Below are 25,336 nucleotides of genomic sequence, written 5' to 3' on the forward strand. Positions count from 1 at the left end.
CAAGGACCCTCGCCCCCCCGAACATTGTTGGGTTCGAGGACAGCACCGACACGGCTCTGTTGGGCCGTGTCCCCCCAGACCCACTCCAGGTGCGGTTCCCGGGAGCAGTAAGAAGTAGGCAGCTGTGTAGGAGCCCATCGGCGCTCGTCGGGGACCACTGCGCAGTTAGGACCCAGGGACCCCGGACGCTCACAAGAACGCGGCCGCCTCCCAGAAACGTGCTGAGGGAAGGAAGCCTCACGCAGGGCTACGTTCTGGGTCGTTCCATGTACACCGAGTTCCACAGCGGGCGAAGTACCGTTTTGGGAGAACGGTGGTTGAGCCTCCCGAGAGGGAGTTGACTGGCACGGGATGCGAGGGAACGTTCCGGAATGACGCTCATGTTCTCGCCTGGATGGGGGCTTGGGTCTCATGGGTACAGGCAGTTTCCAAAATTCAGCAAATATAGACTCAGGGTTTGTGCATTTCACTAGATGCAGATTTTACCTTTCCAGGTTTGAGGGCGCCTGGGTGGCTCAATTAGTTTGGTGCCCGACTCCGGGTTTCGGCTCAGGGCATGATCTCAGGGTCGTGGGTTCAACACCCCTGTCGGATCCCGCGCTCAGCATGGCATCCGCTTGAGATTCTCTCCCTCTCTGCCCCTCCCGCTCCTACTCTCCCTCCCTCCCTCTAAGATAAATAAATGAATCTCAAAAAGATTTTCCAAATTTCAGTGCATCTTGAAATCTGTTTAGTAACAGGCGTACTGAAGCGTTTGTGGGAGAGTGTGCTGGTGCTCGCAGTTTGCATCCGAAACCCAAGGTTGCTTTCTGGTTGGACGGACAGAGGGATGGACGGACGGATGCGTAGTTACGTGGTACGGTAAATACCGCAAAATATTACCGGCAGCCTCTGGGTCGTGGGTATGCTGGCGGTCATGGCAGACTTCTGGCAACGTGGCTCTATGTTTGGAAAACATTCTGGTAAATGTGGGGGTGTGGTAGGGGGAGCGGCGTCCTGTGGAGGCCTGGGGTTCCCTAGTGGTGAAGCAGAGGTGCCCGGAGCTCAGGTCTCGTTGGCGAGCTTCTCCGAGCAGGGGCCACCATGCTTCTGCCTCTCTGCCCCCGCCCCGGAGCGGGACCTACTCGTGAGTCAGCCTTGACCTATGCGTGGCCGGGGGGCCCCTTCACAGAGAGAAAGGAGAGGCCAGAGGAGCCTGGCCCGAGGTCTCCCAGGATCCTCCGTTACTAAGGGCCCCTCCCCAGCCGGTTTATCAGAGTCCACTTTCTCTCTAAGATCACGGGCTTTTTGTTCACCGCCCGAGGCTGCGAGTCACACCTGCCGGTAGGAGTGCAGGGGTGCGTAGGGCCGTCCAGAGGCTGCGGCTAGGCCCCACCTGGCGTCGCTTCCTGTAGGTGTGTTTGAAGTCTCAGGAAACCAGCGGTGGTTTCTGCAAATAAAGCAGCCGGGAGGAGCCGAGCCCCCGCAGATCAAAGGAGGGCTCCGGCCCAACCTGGAACCAGACTGAAGCGCAGTGTCCCGACCCCAGTCCGGCCGGGCCACGGGAGGAGCAGGGAGAGTCTGTGCGCTGTGCAAACACTCGTCTCTGCCCTTCCGGGGTTTGTGCGCGCCTGGGAATGGGAGCCCGGGGGGCAGGCCGCGCCGTCTGAAGGGCTGCCAGGCCCGGCTCGTTACATTCCAGCCTGGCTCGCAGACGCAGCAGGTGCCTGCTCACGGGCCTCGTGCTGCGTCGGCCCCCGGGGGCTCCCGGGGCCGCTCGCCCGAGCCAGGCTCTCAGGTCAGCGCTCTGGGCCCCAGCTCGGGGCGGAACTTGTCACGGCCTGCTCCTTTGTGGGTAGTGTCGCGGCCTACAGGTTGCCGTTGGGGACACTGGCAGACGGGTTGCCGGAAGAGGGGCCCGGCGGAGGGGCCGGAGGAGCTCCGAAGGCGTCGCGAGGCCCGGGGAGGTCGGCACGCACAAGAATCTCCGGTTTGCCAGTCAGTGGCCTCGGCCGAGGCTCCTTGTTGCAACAAGCTCCCAGGGGCTGTGCTGCTGCCGGTCTCCGGACCACCCTCCGAGCAGCCTGGCCAACGGCCACCCCCCGTCCCCAGGAAGCTTGGGGCCGCCGAGCAAACTCACAAGTAAATATATGACGACCAACTCTGACGAGTGGAGAAAGTCCCCCTGGGCGCCGAGAGAGGACCCCCTTCCTGGGCCAGGGGTTCAGGGGAGCCCCTCCAAGAGCCGGGGGTTAGGCTGACACCCGGTGGGTGGGGCAAGGGCGAGCGTCCCAGGTGTGGCAGCCCCTGAGAAGGCCCCAGGGCAGAAGCAAGCCGGGCGTCGTCAGAGGACAGGACCCCGGGGCCAATGTGGCAGGGGTGGAGACCCGAGGCCGTGTGGGGCTGGGTGAGGAGTCCCGCCTTCCCCCCAGGAGGGAGGGCAGCCCTCGAAGGGTCTTAAACAAAATGTGCCATGACCGGAGCAGAGGGCTCGTGGCGGGGACGGGGAATGACGGTCCTTACTGGTTCCTACAGGAACGGGTCTCGGACCATGGTGGTGGCGATGACTTGCATTCTTTCTCCCGTGAACCACTTTTTCTAGGGACACGCATGTTTAGGGACATGGGACAGCTGGAGAGAGGAAGTCTCCTTCCCAATACAGTAAGAGGAGGCCTGGTTGATTAAAATGGATATTTTACGAGCACAAAAACACTTGTGAGAAATGGACCTTCCTTTTGCCTTCCTCGTCTGGATCCTTCTCAGGCAGGATGGTTTCCTTGGTAACTGTCTGACGCACAGTTCAAACTGGCTTACATGAAAAAGAGCCGTTATTGGCTTATGTGATTGAAAAGGTCAGGGAGAGCAGTAGCTTCAGGCAAAGCTGGATCTGGGTGCTTGATGGTCCCGTTCTCTGTCTATAGGCTCTGCCTTCCTCCGTGCACGTCTCATTCTCAGGCAGGTGCTCTCAGCACAGACAGAGGCCCTGGGCAGCCCCAGGCTCCCCAGCCTCCCCAGCCTCCGTGGGTGAGGATTAGCTTCCCAGTAGTTCCACGTCCCCTTTCTTTGTCTCGGGTCGTGTGGCCATTCCCCAACAGATCTCGGCAGCCAGGGAATAGAATATATTCCTTGGCCAGGCTGGGTCCCGTGTCTGCCTCGGCAGCCGAGGTGGCGGGTCAGCCCCGCCTGAACCACAGCAGCTGGGAGTGAGGGACAGAGGGCTCCCCTCTGGAACAGACCACGGAAGCATTTTCTGCCCCCACAGGTTCCTGTTCCCAGTTTGAAGGAAGGCCCTGTGCCGGAGGGCAGCGGGGGGCCTGTCCTGAGTCCCGACACGGGTCCTGACCCTCCAGGCATCAGGCTGTGTGTGTGCAAACAGGGGTTATTGGGTCGTGCCCCAGGCCCGCAGCTTCAGAGCCCGCGGGTGGCGGTGTGATCTGCACACACGCACATGTGCACACACACTGTCCAGCTCCCCTGCCTGCTCCTCCTGCTCGCGGGACCTCGAGGGCAAATCTCTCTTCCGCTGCCCTTCCTTCCTCTCCATCTGGAAGGAGGTGTGTTAGGACAGCAGCTCCCCGGTGCGGGAACACTGTGAACACACACAAGGAACCCACAGCCAGCACGGCTCCGACGGCGGGTCGCGTGCTCCGGGGCTCTGTGGCTCTGAGAACACCTTTCCTTCCTAGCCGTGTGCCGTGTGCCCTTGGCAGGCCCAGTCGCCTCATGTCCCTCCCTTCTGGCCTCCAGACTCCGGAGGAGCCGTAAGTCAGGGGGACGCTGTCCACAGACGGTGCCCGGAGCGTCGCTGCATGAGGCTGAGCGGTCAGTGGGGAGGGCGTCGCGTGGACTGAACGGCGCAGGGCTGGCTGCATGGCCCGTGTAAGCAGGGACACCCCCCCAACACACCCCTGCTGCCAGCTCCCTTGAAGCCAGTCGTGCCTGACCGCGTGACTGATGGAGCCCTGAGCGGGGCCCTTGCCGTGATGGAGGGCACCGTCTCCGTAAGGCGTCCTCAGACGTGTGCCCCACGTGCCTCTCTCCTTCCCACCTGACCCTCCCCTGACAGCCCCTGGGCTCTTCTCCTCACCCCTGCTGGGCAGTCCCCTCTGTCCTCCGACCTTGTCTCTGCCCCAGCACCCGGCTCCTTTCGCTCGGAGGACACACCAAGCTCCCCCTGCCTGTCTCTACTGCACCCCTGCCCTGTCCCCACCTTCAAGTCCTGCTCGAATGTCCCTTTCTCAGTGAGTGCGTCTGTGACCTCCCCGTGCACGGGAGCGGCTCCATCCCCGCGGTCCTGCCTGACTTTCTCCAGCGCCCTGTAACGGCTCCGCGTTCTTCCGCCGCCCACTGCCCCCCTCCCTGGGCACCCGCGCCCCCCGGGCTGTGACCTCGTAACCGACCCCGGGGAAGGTCTTCCCCTGAGCTGTCACGCAGTAGGCGCTTGGTAAATGTGTGCTGAATTAATTCGACTCTGGCGGTGGAGTCCTCCAGCGGCACACCCTCCACCCCTCGCCCCTCCCCGGGTCCAGCCCCGCCCTGGCGTCTTTATGGAGAACACGTGGGTGGCGGGCTCCGCTCAGGGCCCCTCCCGCTCGCCTGCCGGGAGCCCTCGGGATAAAGTCCAAACCCCCGCCCTGAAGGTGCCTCAGCCCCTGGCCCCTGCCCTCCGTCACCCCTGCAGCTCCTTGGCACCTGCCATCAGGCAGGGGCCCCCTGGCGTGGAGGAGGGCTCTGCCGGCCATCACGGGGCCCTCGGAGGGGTAAAGCAGGCGGCTTCCGGGCCGGAGGTGACCAGGAGAAGGCAGGGGACGTTTTGCAGAAATCTCGCTGGAACCTCAGAAACAAGTCGGCACACATGGCCTAACCGTGGGCCAGGAGACATGTGCGGCCAACTGCTGATGCTGGTATTTTCGGTTAAAAAACACAATTGATGAAGTGTTTATTGCCGTAACCCCTCAGCCAGCTGGGGGAGGACACACAACCGGCCGGGAAGGTGTGTAGCCTGGTGGTCGCACGGGGAAGGTTCTAGGCCCTGACTCAGGGTCCTGGGAGACGCTTGCCTTCGAGGTCACGGATCTGTGGGATCAGGCTGCTCTGGGCATTGGCTGACGTTTGAGCTGCAGGCCCTGAGGGGACGCGGGGCTCTGATGGCCAGGGCGGGGTGCTAGGGATGAGAGCCCCGTGGCTGGGCAGCCTCCCCCACCCCAGCTCAGGCTTGCCCTGCCCTGGGGGGGGGGGCGGTGGAGGGCGGCCAGCAGAGCTTCTGTCCCTTTTACAGATGATGCCCAGCCAAGCCCGAGGTGGGACCCACATGGGCTCATCCTCAAAGTCGGGGGGCAGCTCCCGTCCCATACACGGCTGGCCCCCACCGATGTAGAAGGAGGCTGAGAGGTCTAGGGGGTGGGGTGGGGAGGGGGCGCCTCAGCCTTCCTTCCACATGAGAGCCACTGACTTATAGAGCCACGGGATGAGCTGGGCGGACCAGACCGACGCCCCCATGCGGGGCGGGCAGGGTGGTTCCTGGGAGAGGAATCCTGTCCTGGGAGACGCCCTCGTGTGCCCTGGCTGGGGCACAGGTGACGGAGCCTGGCCCCCCCGTCTCTCTGCGGATGAGACAGGCGGCTTCCACAGTGAGGCCGAGGCGTGGAGGGGGCTCCCGTGGGCCGGTCACCGGGGGGCAGGCTCTCCTCCCCGTGCGGAAGGGCTCCGTTGGCGAGGGCAGAGGTGGAGACCAGCAGGGGCAGTGGCCCCAGGACAGGGACAGGCTGATGCCCGCATGTGTGCGGGTGCCCACAAGGACCCCCAGATGGACTTGGAGGGAAGGAGGAGCCCTACAAGGGCCACACTTTCCACGGGACGAGGTGAACTTGCAGATGCTGGGCATCTGATGCCTGGGGACGAGGAATAGGGACGCAGGGACACCTGGGTCACGTTTTAGAGTACTCAGTCCCCCTCTCCCCGAGAGCGCCGGCCTTAGCAGGGGCCTTCCTCGCTGCAGCCTGCAGTCGGCTCGCGCCGGCCTTGAGCTTGTGACTCTGGGGAGAAGCACCGCATCAGTAATGGGATAGCGCCTCTCCTTTATGATCCTGGGGTGGCGTGGGCGGAGAGAAGCAGCTCCACGGGGACAGATGATCTTTTTCTTCCTCCATTGAGGGAAAGAGAAGAGTTACAGGTACGAAAAGTACCAGTTTGCTTGCATGTGTCCAGTGTGTCATAGCTGTGCCCACATCCCCCATAAGCACAGTCCCTAGGGCTGAGGCCCCTGCATCACCCTTCACGTCAAGCTTTTGAGAAGGCGTCTCTGGATCAGCGAGGCCTCATACCTGATGACCCAGTACCAGCCCTTCATCCACGGAAGACGCTCCCGGAAAATCCCGCTTAGCAAGTCAGGCTGAGGGTGGGCGGCCCCAGGCAGCGAGCAGGGCCCGGCAGGGATGACGGCGGCCAGCATCACTCCCGGAGCACGCGGCTCGGTCATGGCGCCCCACACCCGTGCGCCTCGTTCGGTCCAGCCCGGCGCCACCCATCCCCCGCCCACAGCCGAGGGGACGGAGCCCCGAGCTTTAAGGGTAGGGCCGCGATCACACACCGCTCTTCTGCGGCCGGCCTGGCCCTGCCACGTGGGTCTGTCTGGTGACACGGCCCAAATGGTTAGCGCTCGCCCACACGCCGTCGAACACTTGTGGGGTCGGCCCTGAGGCCCCGGGTGACAATTGTGTCTTCTGAGCCGAGTTAACACTGTCCTCAGACGTGTGCGCACGGGAGCGTCGCCGGGAGGACTCGCTCACACACGGAGGGCCGGGCCCCCAATCCCGGAGGTTCCGATTCAGGGAGCCAGGTGCTCCTGGGGGGCTGAGGCTGCAGGGATCTCCACCGGGGGGGCGGGAGGGGGCCACACTCATCGTTTTGATTTCCGTGCCCATGGCATCGAGGGATGGGACCGGGGGCCATTTGGAGGGCGGAGGTCTTCCCTTCCTGGCCCCCCCCGGCGCCCCCACGGTGCCTGCTCAGGGGGTCGGGACACACGGCGAGGACACAGACGTTGTCGGCCTGGGGAGCCAGATCGGTGTCGCCGTGGGGGGTGTCGCCGTGGGGGGCTTGGTTCAGCGGCCCAGCAGGACCCGAACGACTTGTGGGCCTCCGTCCGGGGCTGGGGGGGAGCCTCAGTGTGTGTTCGTCTCCCCCCGTGGAACCGCAGCGTCTCCCTCTGTGGCTCCGCGTGCAGGTGGCTTCCCAGAGGGGACTCCCCGTCTCCAGGCAGGTGTTCTGTTCGGAGAAGGAATTTTTAGCCTCTGTGGGTGTATCAAGGGCATCTGAGGCCTGTGTTTACTACCCAAACGAAGACTTGAAGTGATGCCTCGCTTGAGACGGGGGCAGGAACAGATGGGCCCGTCTCCCTCCACCCACCGCCCCTCCCCAAGCAAGCAGGGAGGCGGGAGAGTGACACATGTCCCCTAAGTTCGGGTCGGACAGAAATTCTCTCGGATGCTGGTCTGGATTTCCATCTACTGCTCCTGACGGCACAGGCACGGGCTCCGGCTCCCCGTGCCTCAGTTTCCCCTCTGTAAAATGGGCAGATCCTTGTGTCTTGGCCCACGGCCTGGCAGCACCTGCCTCCCGCGAGAGCGGGTTAGAAAGGCAGAATCACACCCCAGCCCAGCCTGCGTTTTAATGAGTCACTTTCCGCCTGGCCGGGAGGGGCGCTCTCGGCTCTGTCTGTTTGCCTGAATTCTGGTGGTCACTGGCATGGGCCTGCAGGTTCTTGTCCAGAAGAGGTTCTAAGTTGAGCCTGTGTGGGTGGTCTGGTCTGCACCAGCCCCACGGGGGCCCTCCACAAACAGGGGCACAGGCTGGCCTTCCAGAGAGCACAAACCGGGCGGGGGGAGGTGCTGGCCTCGGGTCAGGCATCTCGGTTGATCCCACAGTGACCTTGGAATTTAGGATGTATTAGCTCCGATTTTACCATGAAAGGGAGCCCCAGGTGTTCAGATGATTTCCCAGGTATCAGCCGTGTGGCCAGCATTGAGGCCTCTGGACCACAGCATCCTGCCAGTAGCTGGGCCCAGCCTTGTCCGGGTTTGGATGACACCAGCCTTGCCACAGGCCAGGTTTGATGGGGAGACGCTGTCCCTGTGCTCTCACCGTCCTGACACAGGCCGCCGGATCATCCCGTAGGTCCCACGTCACCCCCCACCTCCAAGCTGGAGCAGACCCTCTCCCCCACTGCTGGGCCGGCGTCCAGGACTCTCTCGAAGGGGTTTGGCTTCTGCAGCAGTGCCGGCACAGGGTCTCTCGCGCCCTGGGGCCAGTGTGCCGCCGTGCTGGGGCAGTGTGGGCCGGGACACAGGGGCTCTCCAGATCCTCCGACAACACTCTGTTCCCTTCTCTCTCTGCAGGTGCCAAGCCCCGGACCCCAGGATCGACCACCTGCAGGAAGAACCAAGATTCAGGCCCCGGGCATGTGAAGGCCAGATGGGCAGACAGGCAGTGTCTCTCGTCCCCGTGAGAATTGGGAGCACACGGCCTGGGCCACCATCGGACAGCAGGAACGGCGCCGGTCTGAAACACTGAGCTGGTCATGGAGAGTCCTGAGTTGTTCCAAATAACCCGTCCGCCCTCTTCCTCCTTGCTGGCTCTGCAGACAGCTGCCCCCGCGCTCTTCAAGGAGCAGGTCAGCTCATGGCCATCAGGCTGCGGCTGACCAGTCTCTGGCCCGTAGCATCCTGCAGAAACTTCTAGCACTGTGGGGCAGTGTGTGTTCTTCCGGGGCCTCCAGCAGCTGGGAACCAGGTCAGGACCGTATCTTGCCAGCAGAATCTCAGCTCCCGTTGCCAGAAATCTTGGAGTGAGCCACGGATCACGCCGGCCTCCCCCCGCCCCGGTGAAGAGCTCCCAAGTGAAATCCGAGAGACTCTGGGGACTCGCTTCAACAGAATGTTCCTCGGGCTTTCTGGACTCGGGCGCTGGAGCCTCTCCCGGGAGAGACCTGCCCCCCACCCTGGCCACAGGGGCTCGGACACAGACACGGCAGAAGCCTCCTGAATGTTGGGGAAAAGAGGCTTAGAGCCTTCGCCCTCCAGGTGGCATTGTGTGTGCGCCCAGAAGGGGAGTGTGTGTGTGTGTGTGTGTGTGTGTCCTCGGTCTCTGAAATAACCTGTGTTGCAATCAGAGGTTGTCAGAGCCACAGGTCCCTGAATGCCCGGATGGCCTCTCCACGTGGGAATCTGAGGCCCACTTCCCAGGGGACCCCTGGAGCAGGGGCAGAAGGGGTGCCCGCACCCAGACGGTCTCCCATTCCAGCCCCCACGACCCTGGGAGCCTGTTGTATTCCGTTAGCCAGCGGAGCTGCCAGCCTACGGTCTGGAAGTCGGGGTGCCCCTCGGAGGACCCCATGGTGATGGGGGGTTTCTCTGTTATCTGCAGATAACAGCTATCTCTAGTTTTCCTAACCTGATCCAGACTCGGGAGCGGGGCTCTGGCTCTCCCCTGAGGGCCGTGCCTCCTCCCTGTCCCTGAAGCCCCCCCTTTCTAGGAAAGCAGACACTCCTGCTCTGGGGCCCATGGGAAAGGCGCCGTTCCCAGAGGCCGTGATGCGAGGCTTCAGCGGCCGGCCGAGGCGACTAGAATGGGCCTGTTGTTCTCACAGGCCAGGCCCGGGCCAGGCAGGGAGGACACCGCGGGCACTGAATCTGAGAGTATCAGGTTCTCCCTCCCGCCTCCCGGAACACCTGCACAGAAGGACGCAGGTCCAGCGTGGGGGCCCCTGCTCGGACCTTCCTGCATTCCCCAGCTCCCCCGGAGCACCCCAGACACTTTACCAGGAGCCCACAGGCCAGGGATGGTCAGATTTGTCTCTGAGCTAGTTCAGGGGAGGAGCCTGTGTCTGGCAAGAGGGATTTGGGCCCTTTTCTCCCTGAGGGAAGAAATGTTTCTCTCTGGGCATAGCTGCTGTCATGCCCGGGATAGGACCCGGGGACCCCGGCAGGGAAGCCAGAGCTGGTCGCCACCCGCCCAAGCCCAGTCTGAGCGATCTGTGTGGCCACAGAGGGACAAACATGTTTTCTGCGTGCATTCTGTTCTAAAAGGGGAATCTGTCATTTTTTTTTTAAATTTTAAATTTTAAATTTTTTATAAACATGTATTTTTATCCCCAGGGGTACAGGTCTGTGAATCGCCAGGTTTACACACTTCACAGCACTCACCATAGCACATACCCTCCCCAATGTCCATAATCCCACCCCCTTCTCCCAAACCCCCTCCCCCCAGCAACCCTCAGTTTGTTTTGTGAAATTAAGAGTCACTTATGGTTTGTCTCCCTCCCAATCCCATCTTGTTTCATTGATTCTTCTCCTACCCACTTAAGCCCCTATGTTGCATCACCACTTCCTCGTATCAGGGAGATCATATGATAGTTGTCTTTCTCCGCTTGACTTATTTCGCTAAGCATGATACGCTCTAGTTCCATCCACGTTGTCGCAAATGGCAAGATTTCATTTCTTTTGATGGCTGCATAGTATTCCATTGTGTATATATACCACATCTTCTTTATCCATTCCTCTGTGGATGGACATCTAGGTTCTTTCCATAGAAGTCTGTCATCTTTTTAAGTTCCTGTCTTGGGGTTTATCTATACAGAGTCTCATCTTCACTGTCTGTTTGAATGAAAGGAGAAAGATAAGCAGCTTTCATAAAATAGAAGTTTAACAAAATAGAAATTTAGTTCTCTCACACATAAAAATAAAGCCTGAGCCTAGGGCTGTTCTGTTCTCCATAGGGTCAGGGCCTCGATGTTTCTCTACATTTGCTTTGCCAATGTAAAGCAACATGGCTCCCACTATGCAGCCCAAGATAGCTGCTGGAGATCCAGCCATCACCTCCACATTCCCTCCAGCAAGAGGGAGGGAGGAAGGACTTCTTGCTTTCCCTTAAGGGCATTTCCTGGAATTCATACACCATACTGGGGTGGTGTTGGCCAGAACTTTATTCCAAGGCCATTGTGCCACTTACATAAGAGAGCCCAGAAAGGTGGCCTTTAGACTAGGTGACCGTACACGCAGATAAAAGCCGGGGGTTCGTTTCCCAAGGAAGGAGGGAACAAATGGGGGCGATTGTCTCTCGTCATCTCATCTTCCTTTGGATAGGTGATACACAGAGGGCGCGCGACACACAGACTTCCTGTTGTCGAGACTTTATCAAGATGTATTTTAGAAACGTAGACCCATAAAACCAGAGCCAAGGTTAGAACTCAGCCAGTCCACAGCCTCGTCTGCCAAATTAAGAAACTGAGGCCCAGAGAGGTCTGTCCAAAGAGCTGAGCTCACACAGCACGTCCGTGGCATCTGGTTTCCAGCTCATGTTGCGTGGGAATATTTTTGGTTTTCTCTGCTCCTTAAGAAAAAAGCTTCACCCTAGAGGGGCGGGAGTGCGGGCCCCAAGGATGAAATTCCATCCATCCCCGGGTCTTTGAGCTGCAGGCCCCGGGCGGGATGGGGACGAGGCTTGCGTGCCCCGGTCTGCCCGGCCCTGAGTCATGGCAGCTGAGGACTCTGCCCCGGCGGGCCCCGTCCCCGTGTGCGCCAGGGGCCGAGTCTGTCGGTGCCCGCCCCGGCTGCGGACTCCGGCCCGCTGAGGTCCCGGGTCTCACTCGGCGTGCTTCAGTTTCAGGGAGCCGCTGCCAGGATGGGAGCTGCCAGCAGACAGGACTTCTCCCTCGAGGCGATGCTGACCCTCAGCTGGCTGGCCCTGGCCTGCTTCCCTGGGGCCGTGTCCACAGGTGAGCCACCACGGCGCGTGGGAGCTCAGTGCCTCAGTGGGAGGAGAGGCTGCTGGGGGCAGGAGAAGGAGCCCCAGGGCAGGGGCGGGGCGGCTGGGCTCTGGCTGGGCCCTGCTAACCTCCCATCCTGGGCCTCTGTTGTAAGCCACAAAACAATGGGGCTGGACTAGACACAGGCTTCCATGCACCGCGTCCCCAGGAGCCAGACGCAGGCCCCAGACACTGGGGCTGGCCAGGAGGGGACCGTGGTCACCTGGCAAGTTCAGGGTCCTCGAGGGGGACACCTACTTCTCACTCCTAGCCAATTGCTCTCCATGTGGAAGTGGGGCCCCGTTGTGGGAGCGCATGAATTTTTAAGAGAAGCCAGAAATTGAGATTTTTGTGTTAAATCCCCTTCTGGTTAAGGGTTGACAACCAATTCAAATGCTACAAACTGCTTTGGGGGACAGGGGCCATCCAGAGAAAAAAATCGCACATCTGGGCACAAGCCTGCCCCTCCGCCTGCATCCAGAGCTCCCTCCTCGCTCTGTCCTCCTGAAATCTGGGGACCACTAAGCGTCTTGTCGGCTGCGATGCCTCACGCGAGGTCTGCTTTTCTGAGCTCCGTGTCGGCTCTTTCCTGGAATGATTTTGAACAAACAGGCAGAAGCTCAGGGCAGGTCTTCGATAGGAAACGGCCATCAGGGAAACAGACTTGGGGGAGCGCTGGGGACCACGTGTCCGTTTGGAACGAGGGTTGTGAGCAACGGTACCTTCCCCCTCGTGGCTCACTCTGTTTCCGTGGCTCCTGCCGGCTGCTTTTCTGCAGCAAGGGTGTAGGGGCTTTATTCTGTTTTGTCGTTCTCGGGCCGTGGAGGGCAGGACATAACCTCCCGTCGTCACGAGTGGAATCCCTTCGGTGTGATTCTCGTGGAATCTTGTCGGTCCAGCGGGGACGGGGCAGGCAGGGTGGGTGTTAACACTTGGTGAGATCGTGGGCAGCGTGGCCTGAATTCATCCATTTACTCTTTGTAAACGTCAAGGCTCATGGGTGCTTGGCCAGGAGTGGGGCTCTGGGGTCTGTTTTAAGATGACCCCCCCTCAGGGCCGTAGGGAGGTCTCCCCAGGTACTTTTCTGCCACAGCCGGGGTGTCTCGCTTCGGTCTGGGTGCAGACAGCTGGGAAGGAGGCCAGGCTCTGGCTCTCCCGGTCCCTGGTCCTGTCTGCTGTCTCTCCCTCTGTGGCCCGAGTGCCCCGGGCTTGCACTCACTCTCCGCCCACTGCCTGCCCCTGCAGCCCTCCTGGGAAGGCCTGCTGCCCTGCAGATGTTCCAGCCCAGGCTCTGACCATGTCCAGCCCCTGGCTGGTCCCCACAGACGAAAACCCACTGAAACTGACCTTTACCCCATGCAAATATCCAGCTCTAATGAAAGAGCCTGGCTTGTGACCGCCGAGCTTCTCCTGTGGGGCCAGCACTGCTAGTGCAGGGGGGCATGGTCTCCTGATGGCAGAAGAGCCTTTGGGGTCGGCCTGCACTCTTTCAAAACCCAGTCGTGCTTGTGCCTGGAGCGTGAAGGGGCAGCAGAGCTGATCCTGGGAGATGTGGGTGGCAAGACCCTGGGGCTTTGTCCCAGAAGCTGGGATGCCTGTGGCTCCCTGCCGGGACCACTCAGTCGTCAGTGGGCCTCAGGAGTCCCCTGCACTGCTGTGTGTCCCCTCCTTGGAAGCAGACACTTGGGTCCAGAACTAGGTGGAGGGCATCGTCCTCGGCTGGAAGCCAGTAAGCCCTCAACCCACCTGAAGACAGACCCAGGGACAGACGTGACCCTCAGAAGCCTCTCGGGGCCATGGAGTCACCAGAGTCCCTGACCCGTATGCCCCAGGGCTGCTGGATGCTAAAGCAGCCAGCCCACCAGCAGCCCAGCCCACAGGCTCCGGGAAGTCCACTGCCGAGCAAGGACTCCAGTTCTCAGTGTGTTGCCATGACTCGAGTCCCTTGGGTCTTCCAACAGCTGGAAGAGCCACTTTCCAAACCATGTGAAATTCTCTCCTCCATGAGAGACAGCCAGAGCCTGGGTTCGTGCTGACAGGGAAGCAGCTGCAGGCAAAAGGGGGGTGCTGTGGGGCTGGGGAGGGTTGGGTGGGGCCACAGCTCTGCCAGCCCGCACCGAGGGCCCCCCCCGCACCGAGGGCCCCCCTGTACCGAGGGCCCACCCATGCGCGGCAGAGGAGGGACAGGGGGGTCACTGCTTTCAGAGGACAAAGATGACAAGATGCTGTGGGTTCGGGGGTCTGTGTCTGGGCTGTTGAGGGCAGATAAAGGATGCCTCCCTTCCAGTTCTCTTGAGATAAGTAAATACGGGGCAGACGCTGTCTTCCCAGAGTTAATGGAACAAAAGTACAGCGACACTTTGACCTGACATGCCGGGGATCGCACAGGGTCCCTCCTGGGGTCACGCCTCTGCATCATGGATGCTCTTCTCTGCACCCACATGGCTCCAGAGACACGAGGCGTCCGACGTCCTTCCTCGGAGCCTGGGCTGGAGGTCGCGTCCGTCTTTCCAGCCTGCGCCGGGGACTGGGCCTTCACCTGCAACCTTGGCCCTGCGGCGGGTCTGCCTGACCCCCCACTCCCCACCCCCGTCCGGGGCCCTTAAATGGAGGGGTTCCCTTGCTTTACGGTTCTCGAGGGACAGAGGGGAGGAAGGCATCCGGGCTCGTTCTCTGCAACAAGCCCTTCTTGTTTTGTTTCGTCCACCGCGTTGCCTCCGGGTTGCTCCTGGCTGCCGGGAGAGCCTCCCCACGTCCGAGGCGGTTCCATGCCCTCCTGCGCCCGCCGTCCATTGCTGGAGTCGCGCCCAGCCGGCCAGATGGAGACGAGGCTCCTCCTGCTGCTTCCCCTGGAGCCGGGGGAGGCGCCTCCCCCACACCCACCATGGGGCCTCCAAGCTCAGCTGAACGTCTGACTCACAAGGCCACCACAGGCCACCCGGCGTCAGGTTCCCTCTGGAGGGTGCGGGGCCGGAGCCGCACCGGGCCTGGTTTCTCTGGCACGAGAACGGTCCTGGCCGCTCTCCACAGAGCTTTCCAGAAGCCACCCCGTGTGGCTCCTCGGGGGAGAGGACCTGAGGCCGTGGTGGGACAGGTGCGGGAGGTGCCCTGGCCGGGAGCCTCGGCCCAGTCTCTCCCTCCCGCTTCCATCCGGTAACGTTTGTTTTGCAAAACTTGGTGGTCTGTAAACAACCTACCGTTAAACATCGGCCGCTTTGTTTCCAAATTGTGTTCTTTTAAAAAGAGACGGTGGCAGTCTCTTCCGGCCACACCGCAGGCGGGACGTAGGGGTTCCCGCGGGACACGTGCCCCGTTAGGAGGGCCGCTGCTCTCAGGGGAGCCTACAGCACGACCTCCCCCCCCCCCCGCCGGGAGAGACACAGTCATGCACCGTACCTCCCCACTGAGACGCCATTGCTAATAAGGGGTGCCCCTCCCCCTCGCTGGAGCGAAGTCCTCGGGGGCACGGTGTTTGTATGATGCCTTCCTTCTCGGGTTTCCAGGGGAACAGAGCTGGAAAATTTACCAAGAGTCAGATTCTCATGCGGGAGGAGAGGGGCCATGTGCACGCTCAGGGCACCGCTTTCCAGGGGAGAATGTCTTGGATGACAAGCACTCCGGGCAAATCACCCCCTAGCTCTGGGCCCTGGAATACCTTCAGGAGTCACCCCGCGTCCCTTTTATGGACGTGAAGACTGACCCCCGAGGAAGGACGTGGCTGGTTCACCAACGTGGGAGGAACTGAGACCCCAGGGCTCCTGGTGCCTATGTGGGGGCTGTCCACGTTCTCGAGGCCTCACATGCTAGTAGAGGGGGGCAGGGCATGGTGCGGGAGCACCCCCTGGCATCCCCGGGTCGGAATGGAGGCTGTGACACCTCTCTGTCCTTGGCAGCCGTGTGCCCGGACCAGAGCCCCGAGCTGCAGCCCTGGAACCCTGGCCACGACCCGGACCACTATGTGCACATCGGGCGGGGCAGGGCCCTGCTGCTTGCCGCATCTGCCACGGTGAACTCCATCCACGTCTCCCAGGGGGGTAAGCTGGTCCCCGACCACCGCCGCATGGCCCGGCAGGCCGGTGCAGGCTGCCCCAGCTCTGACGGGCGGAACCAAGGTCCTGTGCTCCGGGTTCAGGCCGGAGCTCTGTGCGGCTTGAGAGGCCCCCGGCTCTGGGCCCCTGGGAGCGGTGTGTCCCAGATCCAGCCTCGGTGATAAAAGTGTTTATGGAGGGACGTCCTCGTTGGGGCTGGGAGCGTTCCCGCACATCTTGCCTCCCGATGCTTGCTCCTTGTTGACGGCCGTGCGCACAGCCAGAGCCGCAAGCCAGTGGGCGGCGTCCACACGGGGAGCCACCTGGGGGTCCGGCAGGCGTGGGAGAGTGGGACAGACGGGCCTTCTTGTCCGCCTGGACAAGGGGGGCTTGGCGGGTCCGCCCTTGCCTCTGCCGTGACCCACCGCTAACGCCAGCCTTCTCAAACCCCGTCCCGTTCCCCTGTCCTCAGGAAAGCTAGTCATCAAAGACCACGAGGAGCCCATTGTCCTGCGGGCCCGGCACGTCCTGATAGACGACGGCGGGGAGCTGCATGCCGGGAGCGCCCTCTGCCCCTACCAGGGCAACTTCAGCATCGTTCTCTACGGAAGGTGGGCGCCGGCCTCTGGGGACCAAGTGCTACTCTCGGCCCTGGCGGGGAGGAGGCTTTCCCGAGGGGAGAGGACAGCAGGACGACAAGGCTCCAGTGCCAGGCGAGGATGATCCTTATAGACGGCCCGAGGCAGCCACGAGCAGGACAGACGGCAGTGACCGGGGAGAGACGGACAGGTTCTCTAGGGGTTTGTTTTGTGAGTTACAAGAGTCCCCACAGTCCTTCGATCCTATCCTGGCTCCGGGAGCCTCTGGGAAAGCTGATTCAGTCCGTTACGACGGACAAGGGAAGGAAGACCTCTGTGCTGGCCTCTGGCTGTGGTCTCTCTTCACACAGCTGAGGTTCTCAGGAGCAGAAGCCAAGAGTATTTGAGGGTCTGTAGTACGCGGCCAGAGGGGCCGGCAAAGAAAACTCTTAGCGCTGGGATGTGAACTAGTGATGAGTGTTTTTGCTCGGCCTTCTGGCCTCGTTTGGGTCTGGTTAGGACGATGTGGGTGACGCTGTCTGCTGGCCTCGGGCAGCCACCATGTGTGTCTGGTTCTATGGTGGCCGTGGCGGGAGCAGCGTGGTCCCCTCTGGGCTCAGTGGCCGGTGGAGCGACCGGTCGGCTGACTCCGGGGAGCTGTTTCTCTCGTAGGGCCGACGAAGGAGTTCAGCCCGACCCTTACTTTGGCCTGAAGTACATCGGGGTGGGCCCAGGAGGCACGCTGGAGTTACATGGACAGAAAAAGCTCTCTTGGACATTTCTGAACAAGACCCTCCGCCCAGGCGGCATGGAGGAGGGAGGCTATTTTTTTGAAAGGAGCTGGGGTCACCGTGGAGTCATTGTTCACGTCATCGACCCCAAATCGGCGACGGTTGTCCATTCCGACCGGTAAGGTCTGCCCTCATGTAAGCCCGTAGCCCCTCGTTCCTGACACTCCCGGAGCACGTGCCCCGGCCGGATGTGCCTCTGGGTGCTGGGACACAGCAGTGAGCCAGTCGGACAGAAGTCCCCCAAGGGAGGAGACACGTTTCTCCCTCCCCGGGCATTTGGCTACCGAAGCTGAATTAAGAACGAGGCGGGCACCCACGTAGACACAGCATCATTGGAGATCGTGCTGATTAGGGGGAACGACACAAGGAAATGGCGGAGGGTAACTAGGGACGCCTGGTTTGCATCTGTGGGTCAGGGAAGACCAGTGTAGAGAAGCAACATTTGAGCTGAGAACAGCAGGGCAAAGATGAGTCAGGGAGAGAGTGTTCAAGAGGGCAAGCAGCAAGTGCAAAGGGCCGGTGTTGAGGGGAGCACAATGTCTGGAAGCGGAGAAGGGCCAGCAGGGGGTGGGGTGCAGATCAATGGCAGCGTGGTCCGGTGACGTCTGGGTTTTTGGCAGGGGCAGGTGCACCATCACTGGACTGTGTCCAGAACATCGTGTGAGCCACTTCACTGGCCATCTGTAATTTACCTTCATGACCCCTGGGAGTAGGCTCTGTCTCGTACAGAGGAAAACACTGGGACTCGGGGGAGTCCATTTGGTCTGAGCCAGAAGGTGTCGGAGCTCGATGCACACCCGGATCTGCCCAGACAGACCTTTCACCCACATTCCGTCCGGACACCTGTCTTGGCCTAGGGCTGAGAGAGGCCGGCGCACGGGTAACGTGGGAAGCCGGGGTAAGCCTGACGGGCACAGAGTGTGTCCGAGAGCCCTCCCTTCCCACGCGGCACGCCGGCCCCTCGGCGTTGCCTCTGCAATCGGTAGGACGGTGTCCGTTGTGGCACGCCGGGCTCCGGTGCGTGGCCTATTGAGCTGTGGGAGGAGAAGTCATCCCAACAGCTGGTGTGCAGGTTGCCAAGACGGGACAGTTGCTCCCTCTAAATTTCCTTTGGTGAAAGCCTGGGTCCTGGGCCTCGAGAGCCTGATAGCGGAATGCGTGTGAGTAGACATCTTAATAAACCTTACAGACGCACACGCGTGTGCAGGCTATGGTCACGGAGGTTACCTGGAGGCATGAAAATGCAGGCCAGCCCCTCAAAGGCAGGAAGCATGGGGTCAGGCAGAGAGGGACGTGTTAAGGTGTGTGGTGTGGTCACAGCTCGGAGACGGATACCAGCGGGGCTGCAGCCGGTGGCTCTCGGGGGGCGGGGGTGGGGAGGGGAGGATGAGGGGCCTTGGCGGGGACACACCCGCTTGCACAAACACTTGCAAACCGGTCTGAGGGCTCCGGAGCACCGGTCCCGCCACCTCCCCCCCCCCCCCCCGCCATCCCCGAACCACCGTTTCTCTTGCCCCAAATCTTGGCCGTTCACGCTGGTTTGTTCTTCTAGACCGGTTTTAGAACGATTTTGCTTAAGCCCCGAGACAAATTCTTCCAGAAGTTCCCTTACAGTTGTCCCAGATCTTTAGGTCACATGGCGCGTAGCTGGAGGTCATTACAAAACCGCGTCTTTCCCTCCTGTACGCTCGTGCCGGGTGGGGTAGGCTGCTGTTTGAGATCATGCGTCGTGGGTGTCTCCTCTGTGACACTGGGTTACCTCCGTCGAGTTTGGGAAGGTGGGTTTTTGCCGCCACGAGAGCTCCCTTTCTTTAGACAATCCCACCCATGGGGTCTGTGGAGGGCACGGTGCTGGAACGCACGCGTGTGCTTAGACGTCCCATTTCGGGGAGCCGCTGTCAGGGCAGTGGAACCGCCGGCTCTGCCCTTCCAGGTTTGACACCTACAGATCCAAGAAGGAGAGCGAGCGTCTGGCCCAGTACTTGAACGCAGTGCCCGCGGGCAGGATCCTCTCGGTGGCCGTGAACGATGAGGGGTCTCGGAACCTGGACGACGCGGCCAGGAAGGCCATGACCAGGCTGGGCAGCAAACACTTCCTACACCTCGGATTCAGGTACCTCCGTCTCTCTCGCCCTGCCAACCTCCAGGACCCCGAACCCCCCCTCCCCCAACCCCAGGCCCGCAGGTTGTCTTAACGTCCGTTCCTTGACCGCGGCGTGCCCCGCTCAGTGCCAGCCTGGGGAGCAGTGGGCGCCCCGGGAGCCCGGATTTTCTTACGAAGCGTAGTCCACTCTGAAAACACCGAAGGTCTCGGTCCGCACGAGCTCATTTGTTCGTTCAGCCGCTTACAAAACATCGGCCGGCCGCCTGCTGCGGGAATCCCTGTCTCTGATGAGTCACCAGCTTCAATGGCCTGTTCTTTGGCAAAGAGGCCATCGTGTGCCCTGGGCGGCACGGACAGACGTTTGCTTAGGGAGTCTGTAAGGTGCCTGCCCAGCCCCGCCCCCGGGGAGAGGGGCCTTTGATGCACCGCCGGTTTGGTCTGTCTTGGGTTAGAGCTTCGTGCCTGACCTTGGCGTGCGCATGGGCAGCCGGCCACACCTCTCCATCGTGTTGAATCAGCTCTCAGCTCGGTGGAGGGTCAGGTCCTCTGGCCTGGGGCTGTTTGAAGACAGCAGAACCCCAGGTGGGTTGGGGGCCAGAAGAGCCTCCCCCGGGCTCCAAGTGAAGCCGGTTCCCTGGCTGAGTCGAGCTCCCCCCGGGCAAGGGAGGGGGCAGCCGGGCGGTGCTCTGGGTTCCATGGTGCCTTCTCTCACTGCCCAGGGGCTGCTCCTTCTGGAAGGGTCTGGACAGGGAGCTCAGGCCGTCAGAGATGACACCTTGAAGGACATCTTTTTATCTCAAGGCCGTTCCCCTGAGGGCCACACACGGGTGGGCAGGATGTACTCTTGGTCCCCGTTTGTGCCGACGCGCTCTGAGGGACAAACTCAGAGCGTCTGGAATCAGCAGAACTGAGGTCTGCGGTTGGTGCCCCCAGAACGTGGCTACTGGCCGGTGTGGGCCCGACGGGACGGGCTGAGCTATCGTGGGCAGCAGGAACAATAGAGAAGTGATGAGAAGCGGGAGCACGAGGGCGGGTGAAGGGCTTGAGGCACAGATGGGCCGGTGAGGATGCTGGCAAGCAGGTTCCCACGAGGGACTGCAGGTGCCGAGGCCCGGGCTGAGCGTGGGGCTCTCCTGAAGGCGGGGGAGGGGGGCAGGCCGCAGAAGGGGGTGCTAGTGTGGGAGGGGACAGAGACGAGGCTGAGGAGGTGGGCGCAGGAAGACATTTCTCTGCACCCGGGAGCTTGGCTTTCCTCCAGAGGGCCCTGGGGAGCCACTGATGGGTCTTAAGCGAGAGAGCCACCAACCAAATCCCCAAGTCAGTAGACACTTGCTTTCCAAAATGAAAACAAAAACAACAGAAGGTGTTGAGTACGGTGAGCGATTGCGGTCCCACGGTGAGAGGGCAGAGCGGGACGAAGACGGGCGTCGGGGGAAGACAGCAACGGGGTGGGAGACCTTCCTGCCTCAGAGCCAGCTTCAGCGGAGGACACCTTCTCCCGGCTTCTCCACCTCCGTCCCCCGCTGTGAGCGAGGGGCCTCTCCCGACTTTCCGAGGCTCCTTCTCTCCCGGAGCCTCTGTCCTTGTTTTCCCAAAGCTATCGGAAGCCTCAATCCGGGACCCGGCTGGGCCTGGCGGGTGGTTTGGTTTGTAGGGCCGCGGGCTTGTTCGTTGGTGATGTGTGCCCGTCTCCCACCGGAGTGGGGTTAAGAGGCTCTCGGCAAGTAAGCGGCCAGCGAGCCAGGAAGGGAGGAAGTGACGAAGGGCTTTTGATCTCCGGGAGAGGGAAGCCCGGCTGCCGGCAGGTCTCCCGGGCACAGCGGAGAGGGCTGCGTGCTCCTGGGCTCCGCCTTTGCTCTGCCTCTGGGACAGGCCCAGGCCGGTGAAGAAGTTTCCCTTTTGTTGTTGCTTTTACCAGACACCCTTGGAGTTTCCTCACCGTGAAAGGAAATCCCTCCTCTTCGGTTGAAGACCATATCGAGTATCACGGTAATAAATAGTTGGCGAGAGGCAGAATCCCCTCCCGTTCCCCCTGATCGAGAGGCCCGGGTCGTTCTGAGCCGCCCTCCTCCCTCAGAACCCGGAGGAACCCCCCTCGCCCCCCGCCACACACCCACCCACGGTCGCTGGCGTGTTTCGCCAAAGTGGTCAAAGGCGATCGCTAAGACAGTATCTACGTCTGCAAGGAGACGGCCACAGACTTACTCAGAACAAGGGACCTAGGACAGGCGAGAACGGGGACAGACCCTCCAGGGGGAATATTTTGAGCTCGAAAGACACTTTGGGTGGGCCCTCACCACCTGTGGGAAAGCCCCGCAGGTCCTATTCCCAGACAGGAATCCGCAGGAGAAATAGGGCTTCGGCTTTGTCAGCCACGGAAATGAAATCTTCAAAACTGAAGCAAAAGAAGGGACCGTAGAAAATCTGCTTCCCTGGTAGAGAGACGGGCCTGACATGGTTTTTGTTTCTAAGAAAGAGTTCAAGATCCTTGCGTGCTAGGGGTTGGCTCTGTCTTGGGATTATTTACATTTTGGGGATTTGGGGGTGTGGCTTGCGGTCGCTGACGCCCCCGCTCTCTCCGACAGGACACCGAGGCTCGGCGGCCGCCCGGGTGTCCAAAGTGTTCCAGACGGAGCACGGCGAGCCCTTCAACGTCTCTTCCTCCAGCGAGTGGGTCCAAGGTGAGCTGTTCGGCACGACCAGGAAAACCCGGACACTGGGAGCGAAGGGCAGGACGTTTCTGTCTTTGCACAGCAAGGATTTTTCTCGTGCGCCAATAAGACCCCTGGATGCTGCCGAGTAAACTAAATTAGTGAGGGCAAGCTGTCTCTCATTAATCAGTCCCAAGCGGCCAAGAGCCCGGAGGACGCTGTTCCCCCTCTCAGAATCCTCTTTGCGCCAAGCAGCGGTGCTGGGTAGGAAACAGGCAGGAGCAGGACCGGCCTTCGGGTAGCCCGGCGTGGGAGCTGGGGTGCAGAGAGCAGCGCCGTCCCTGCCGCCCCGAGAAACCGCTGACTGTATCTCTCATCGTCACCCCTCTGCGGTCACAAAGAAGATAGATTCTATGGCTTCTGGAAAGTGAGAAAGTCAGTTAAGAGATGCTTTTAAGGGGCACCTGGGTGACTCAGTGGGTTAAGCCTCTGCTTTGGCTCCGGTCATGATCTCAGGGTCCTGGGATCGAGTCCCGCATCAGGCTCTCTGCTCGGCAGGGAGCCTGCTTCCTCCTCTCTTTCTGCCTGCCTCTCTGCCCACTTGTGATCTCTCTCTGTCAAATAAATAAGTAAAATCTTAAAAAAAAAAAAAAAAAAGAGATGCTTTTAATGAAAAGGTGAGAGACAGGGCGACTGCTTTGGGGCACAGCTGGATGCAAGGTACTCGACTCCTGTTGGCCTCGGGGGTGTCGGGGGCCCCGCTGTGGGGCACCTGCCCTCTTGGGCCCTTCCCGCCTCACCCCGCTCTTTGCGTTCTGCCTAGATGTGGAGTGGACGGAGTGGTTTGACCACGACCGAGTGGCGCACACTAAAGGCGGGGAGAAAATTTCAGACCTCCGGGTCGCTCACCCAGGAAAGATCTGCAATCGCCCCATCGACATCCAGGTACCAAACTCTGAATGGTCAAGAGTGACAAAGACTTTATGTCGGCAGCGGAGTCTGACTTTCTTGCCACTGGGGTGGTGCGATTCTCCCCGTGCTCCCAGGACATAGGTGCGCCGGGAAGTCCCTTTCCTGCTCTAAAGCGCTTCTCGGCTCCAGGCCTCCCGGCCAGGCCAGTGAGTTCCCCAACGAGGGCCCAGCGTTCCCTCCTGGGTTCCACTCCCCACTCCTCCTCAAGCAGCTTCCACAGCCGTGGTGGACGGTGCCCCAGCCTGGGGACGGACTGTCTCCTTCAGCCTCCCTTCTCAGTCGATTTCCTCGGGGACCTTGAGTGCACAGGACCCAGATGAGATTTGGGGTGCTGGCCGAGCTCAGCGCCCTCCCCGTAGCCTGGCGCTCTGCTGAGCGGTGCGTGAACGAGTGGTGCTCCCAACTCACCGGCTTCGCGGGCAGACCGTTCCCGTTTGGCTAAGACTCCCCACCCGCTCACAGGGCTGCGCATCCTCGAGAAGGGCTGACCCGAGTGAGCGCAGGCCGCGGGCTGTAGGCTCGTTTCAGGTCCAGCAGGATCAAGAAGGGCCAGTGCCCCCAAAGGCCCCAGATTTAATTCTAACTTTCTCTTGCAACCCGGAACATCCCAGCCTTAGTTGTGCCCCAGTCCTCGTCTTACTCGTCCAGGTCCCTTGGCCACAGCACAGAAATCCTCCAGGAACGCTTCCATGGTCAACGGACGCCTCCCGGGGTCGGCTCTGCCAGCCGTCAGGCTCCGGACTACTGCCTTTAGGAGACCACGTCCCTGTGGCCACTTCCCGTAGGCGTCTCCCATTCCCCCGGTGCCTCTGTTCCCAGCATGGACGCGGGTACCTGCTGACGTCGAAGCACAACCAATCCCAACTTCACTGAAGGCTTGGAGGCTACAAAGCGGGGACGAGCTCACTTAGATATAAAATGCAAAGTAGTGGAGGGCATGACGGCTCTCCGGCTCCATCATCTGAGACCCTCCAAGGGACCCGACCCCATCCTCTAGGACCCCCCAGGCGGCCGCTCACAGAAGTCCCTTCCGTGACAACATTTTGCTGAGCTTGGTGGCCCCTTATCGGTTCACAGCTCTCAACTCATTGGCTTTTTCTTGGCCAAACAAAGGCACAGGGAAGCGGTCAAGGGTTAGGGTGCAGTGGTCACGCTGGCCCTTTCTCGAAGCTTCTGTCCCTGTGCTCCCGCGGTCCTGAGGTGACCGCCGCCCTAAACCTCGCCACGCTCACCCCCGTCCTGGCGGCAGACCTCAGTCAGGTGACTCAGGGTCCCAATTTCCTCTTCAGTAACAATGTACATCGGGGATTGTCACTGTTTCCCTGTGGGATTATTTTGTGGTTGTTACACAACGATGTATGAAGGACCCATAATTTTTTAAAATATTTTATGATTATTGTCATAATCCTACTGTTATTTTATAATTATTAATGATCAAAAATAGTAATAGACTTGTGTTTACTGAGGGCGGAGACCGGTTTCCCTGAACAGTGGCAGAACCACCTTTTCCTCTTCTTATCCCAAAGTGAGGTCATTCCTCAGGTTCAGGAAAAGGAGGGAAAGAACACGCAGAGTTGAATAGATGCTCCCCCCCCAAGAACGTGTGGGACACTGTGCCTTGGAAAAGGTCTGGTTCCATTCCCTGGCGTTTTCAGGCTCAGTTCTCCGTGCTTTGGGGTCTGCTGCAGAAGGACGGGCTCTGGCCTCCACGGAAAACAGTGGGACCTCAGAGGAGCCAAGCTTGATAAGCCCAACGACCTTGACCTTGAGCTGGCTTCTAAAAACCTCTGAGCCTTCCCTTGTTCCCAAGGACGGGTCTGCAACTCCCGCTTCTCCCAGGGCGCTGGAGGCCACCCGAGATGATGGGGGTGAACTCGACTCTTGCAGGAAAGGGCTGGGTTTTCCCGATGCCGGAGCTCCCTGCCCTAGAGCTCTTCTTTGAGGCCAATGACAACAGATACCTGCTGTGTTGAAGCTAATGTTTCCTGAAAAGCTCCCCCCCTCCGCCCTCTTTTTTAATAGGTTGACTCTACTTTGCCTCCCTATTCCCCGGCCGGGTCCCTTTGGTCTCTGTGCCAGAGAGGACGGCAGCTGCAGCCCGGATCTCAATTGCTTGTGTCTGATGACAGCCGCGGGCTTGCTGCAGACACACCCGGGCTCTGGGATGAGCCCCAGCTGGCCGGGAGCGTGACCTCCTTGGAGCCTGCTCCCTAAACTCTCTACCTGGCCTTGGGGCTGCTCACCCGTTGGCCCCACCCCGGAGACCCCAGTCCGTGCCCAGCCCCAGGCTGGAAGCGGGGAATCAGGGAGACAGGCGGAAACCAGACCCTCGCCCTCCGCGGAGCTCAGGATCCCCGGGGGAGGAGACAGATGTCGAACAGAGGACGTTGGGCTGCGTGCCGGAACGCCGCAGTGGGGAGGTGTACCCGC

The 25,336-nt window shown here is 60.9% G+C and overlaps 1 protein-coding gene across 3 annotated transcripts in view; it reads left to right on the forward strand.

Moving 5' to 3' along the window:
• CEMIP (cell migration inducing hyaluronidase 1) overlaps positions 1-25,336 on the forward strand; it is a 127,691-nt gene that overhangs the window by 60,559 nt on the left and 41,796 nt on the right. For 2 of the 3 annotated variants that reach the window (XM_032341931.1, XM_032341929.1), the window contains exons 2-9: positions 11,638-11,752; positions 15,676-15,816; positions 16,283-16,421; positions 17,061-17,297; positions 19,113-19,292; positions 21,202-21,272; positions 21,869-21,964; positions 22,758-22,879. In XM_032341931.1, coding sequence (XP_032197822.1) covers positions 11,659-11,752; positions 15,676-15,816; positions 16,283-16,421; positions 17,061-17,297; positions 19,113-19,292; positions 21,202-21,272; positions 21,869-21,964; positions 22,758-22,879 — 1,080 coding nt within the window. In that variant the 5' untranslated portion in view covers positions 11,638-11,658. Of the gene's footprint in view, positions 1-11,637; positions 11,753-15,675; positions 15,817-16,282; positions 16,422-17,060; positions 17,298-19,112; positions 19,293-21,201; positions 21,273-21,868; positions 21,965-22,757; positions 22,880-25,336 lie in introns of those variants that run through there. The other variant, XM_032341930.1, reaches the window with a different exon arrangement.

The sequence above is a fragment of the Mustela erminea genome, chromosome 5 (genome assembly GCF_009829155.1).
Source record: "Mustela erminea isolate mMusErm1 chromosome 5, mMusErm1.Pri, whole genome shotgun sequence".
NCBI classification, from domain to species: domain Eukaryota; kingdom Metazoa; phylum Chordata; class Mammalia; order Carnivora; family Mustelidae; genus Mustela; species Mustela erminea.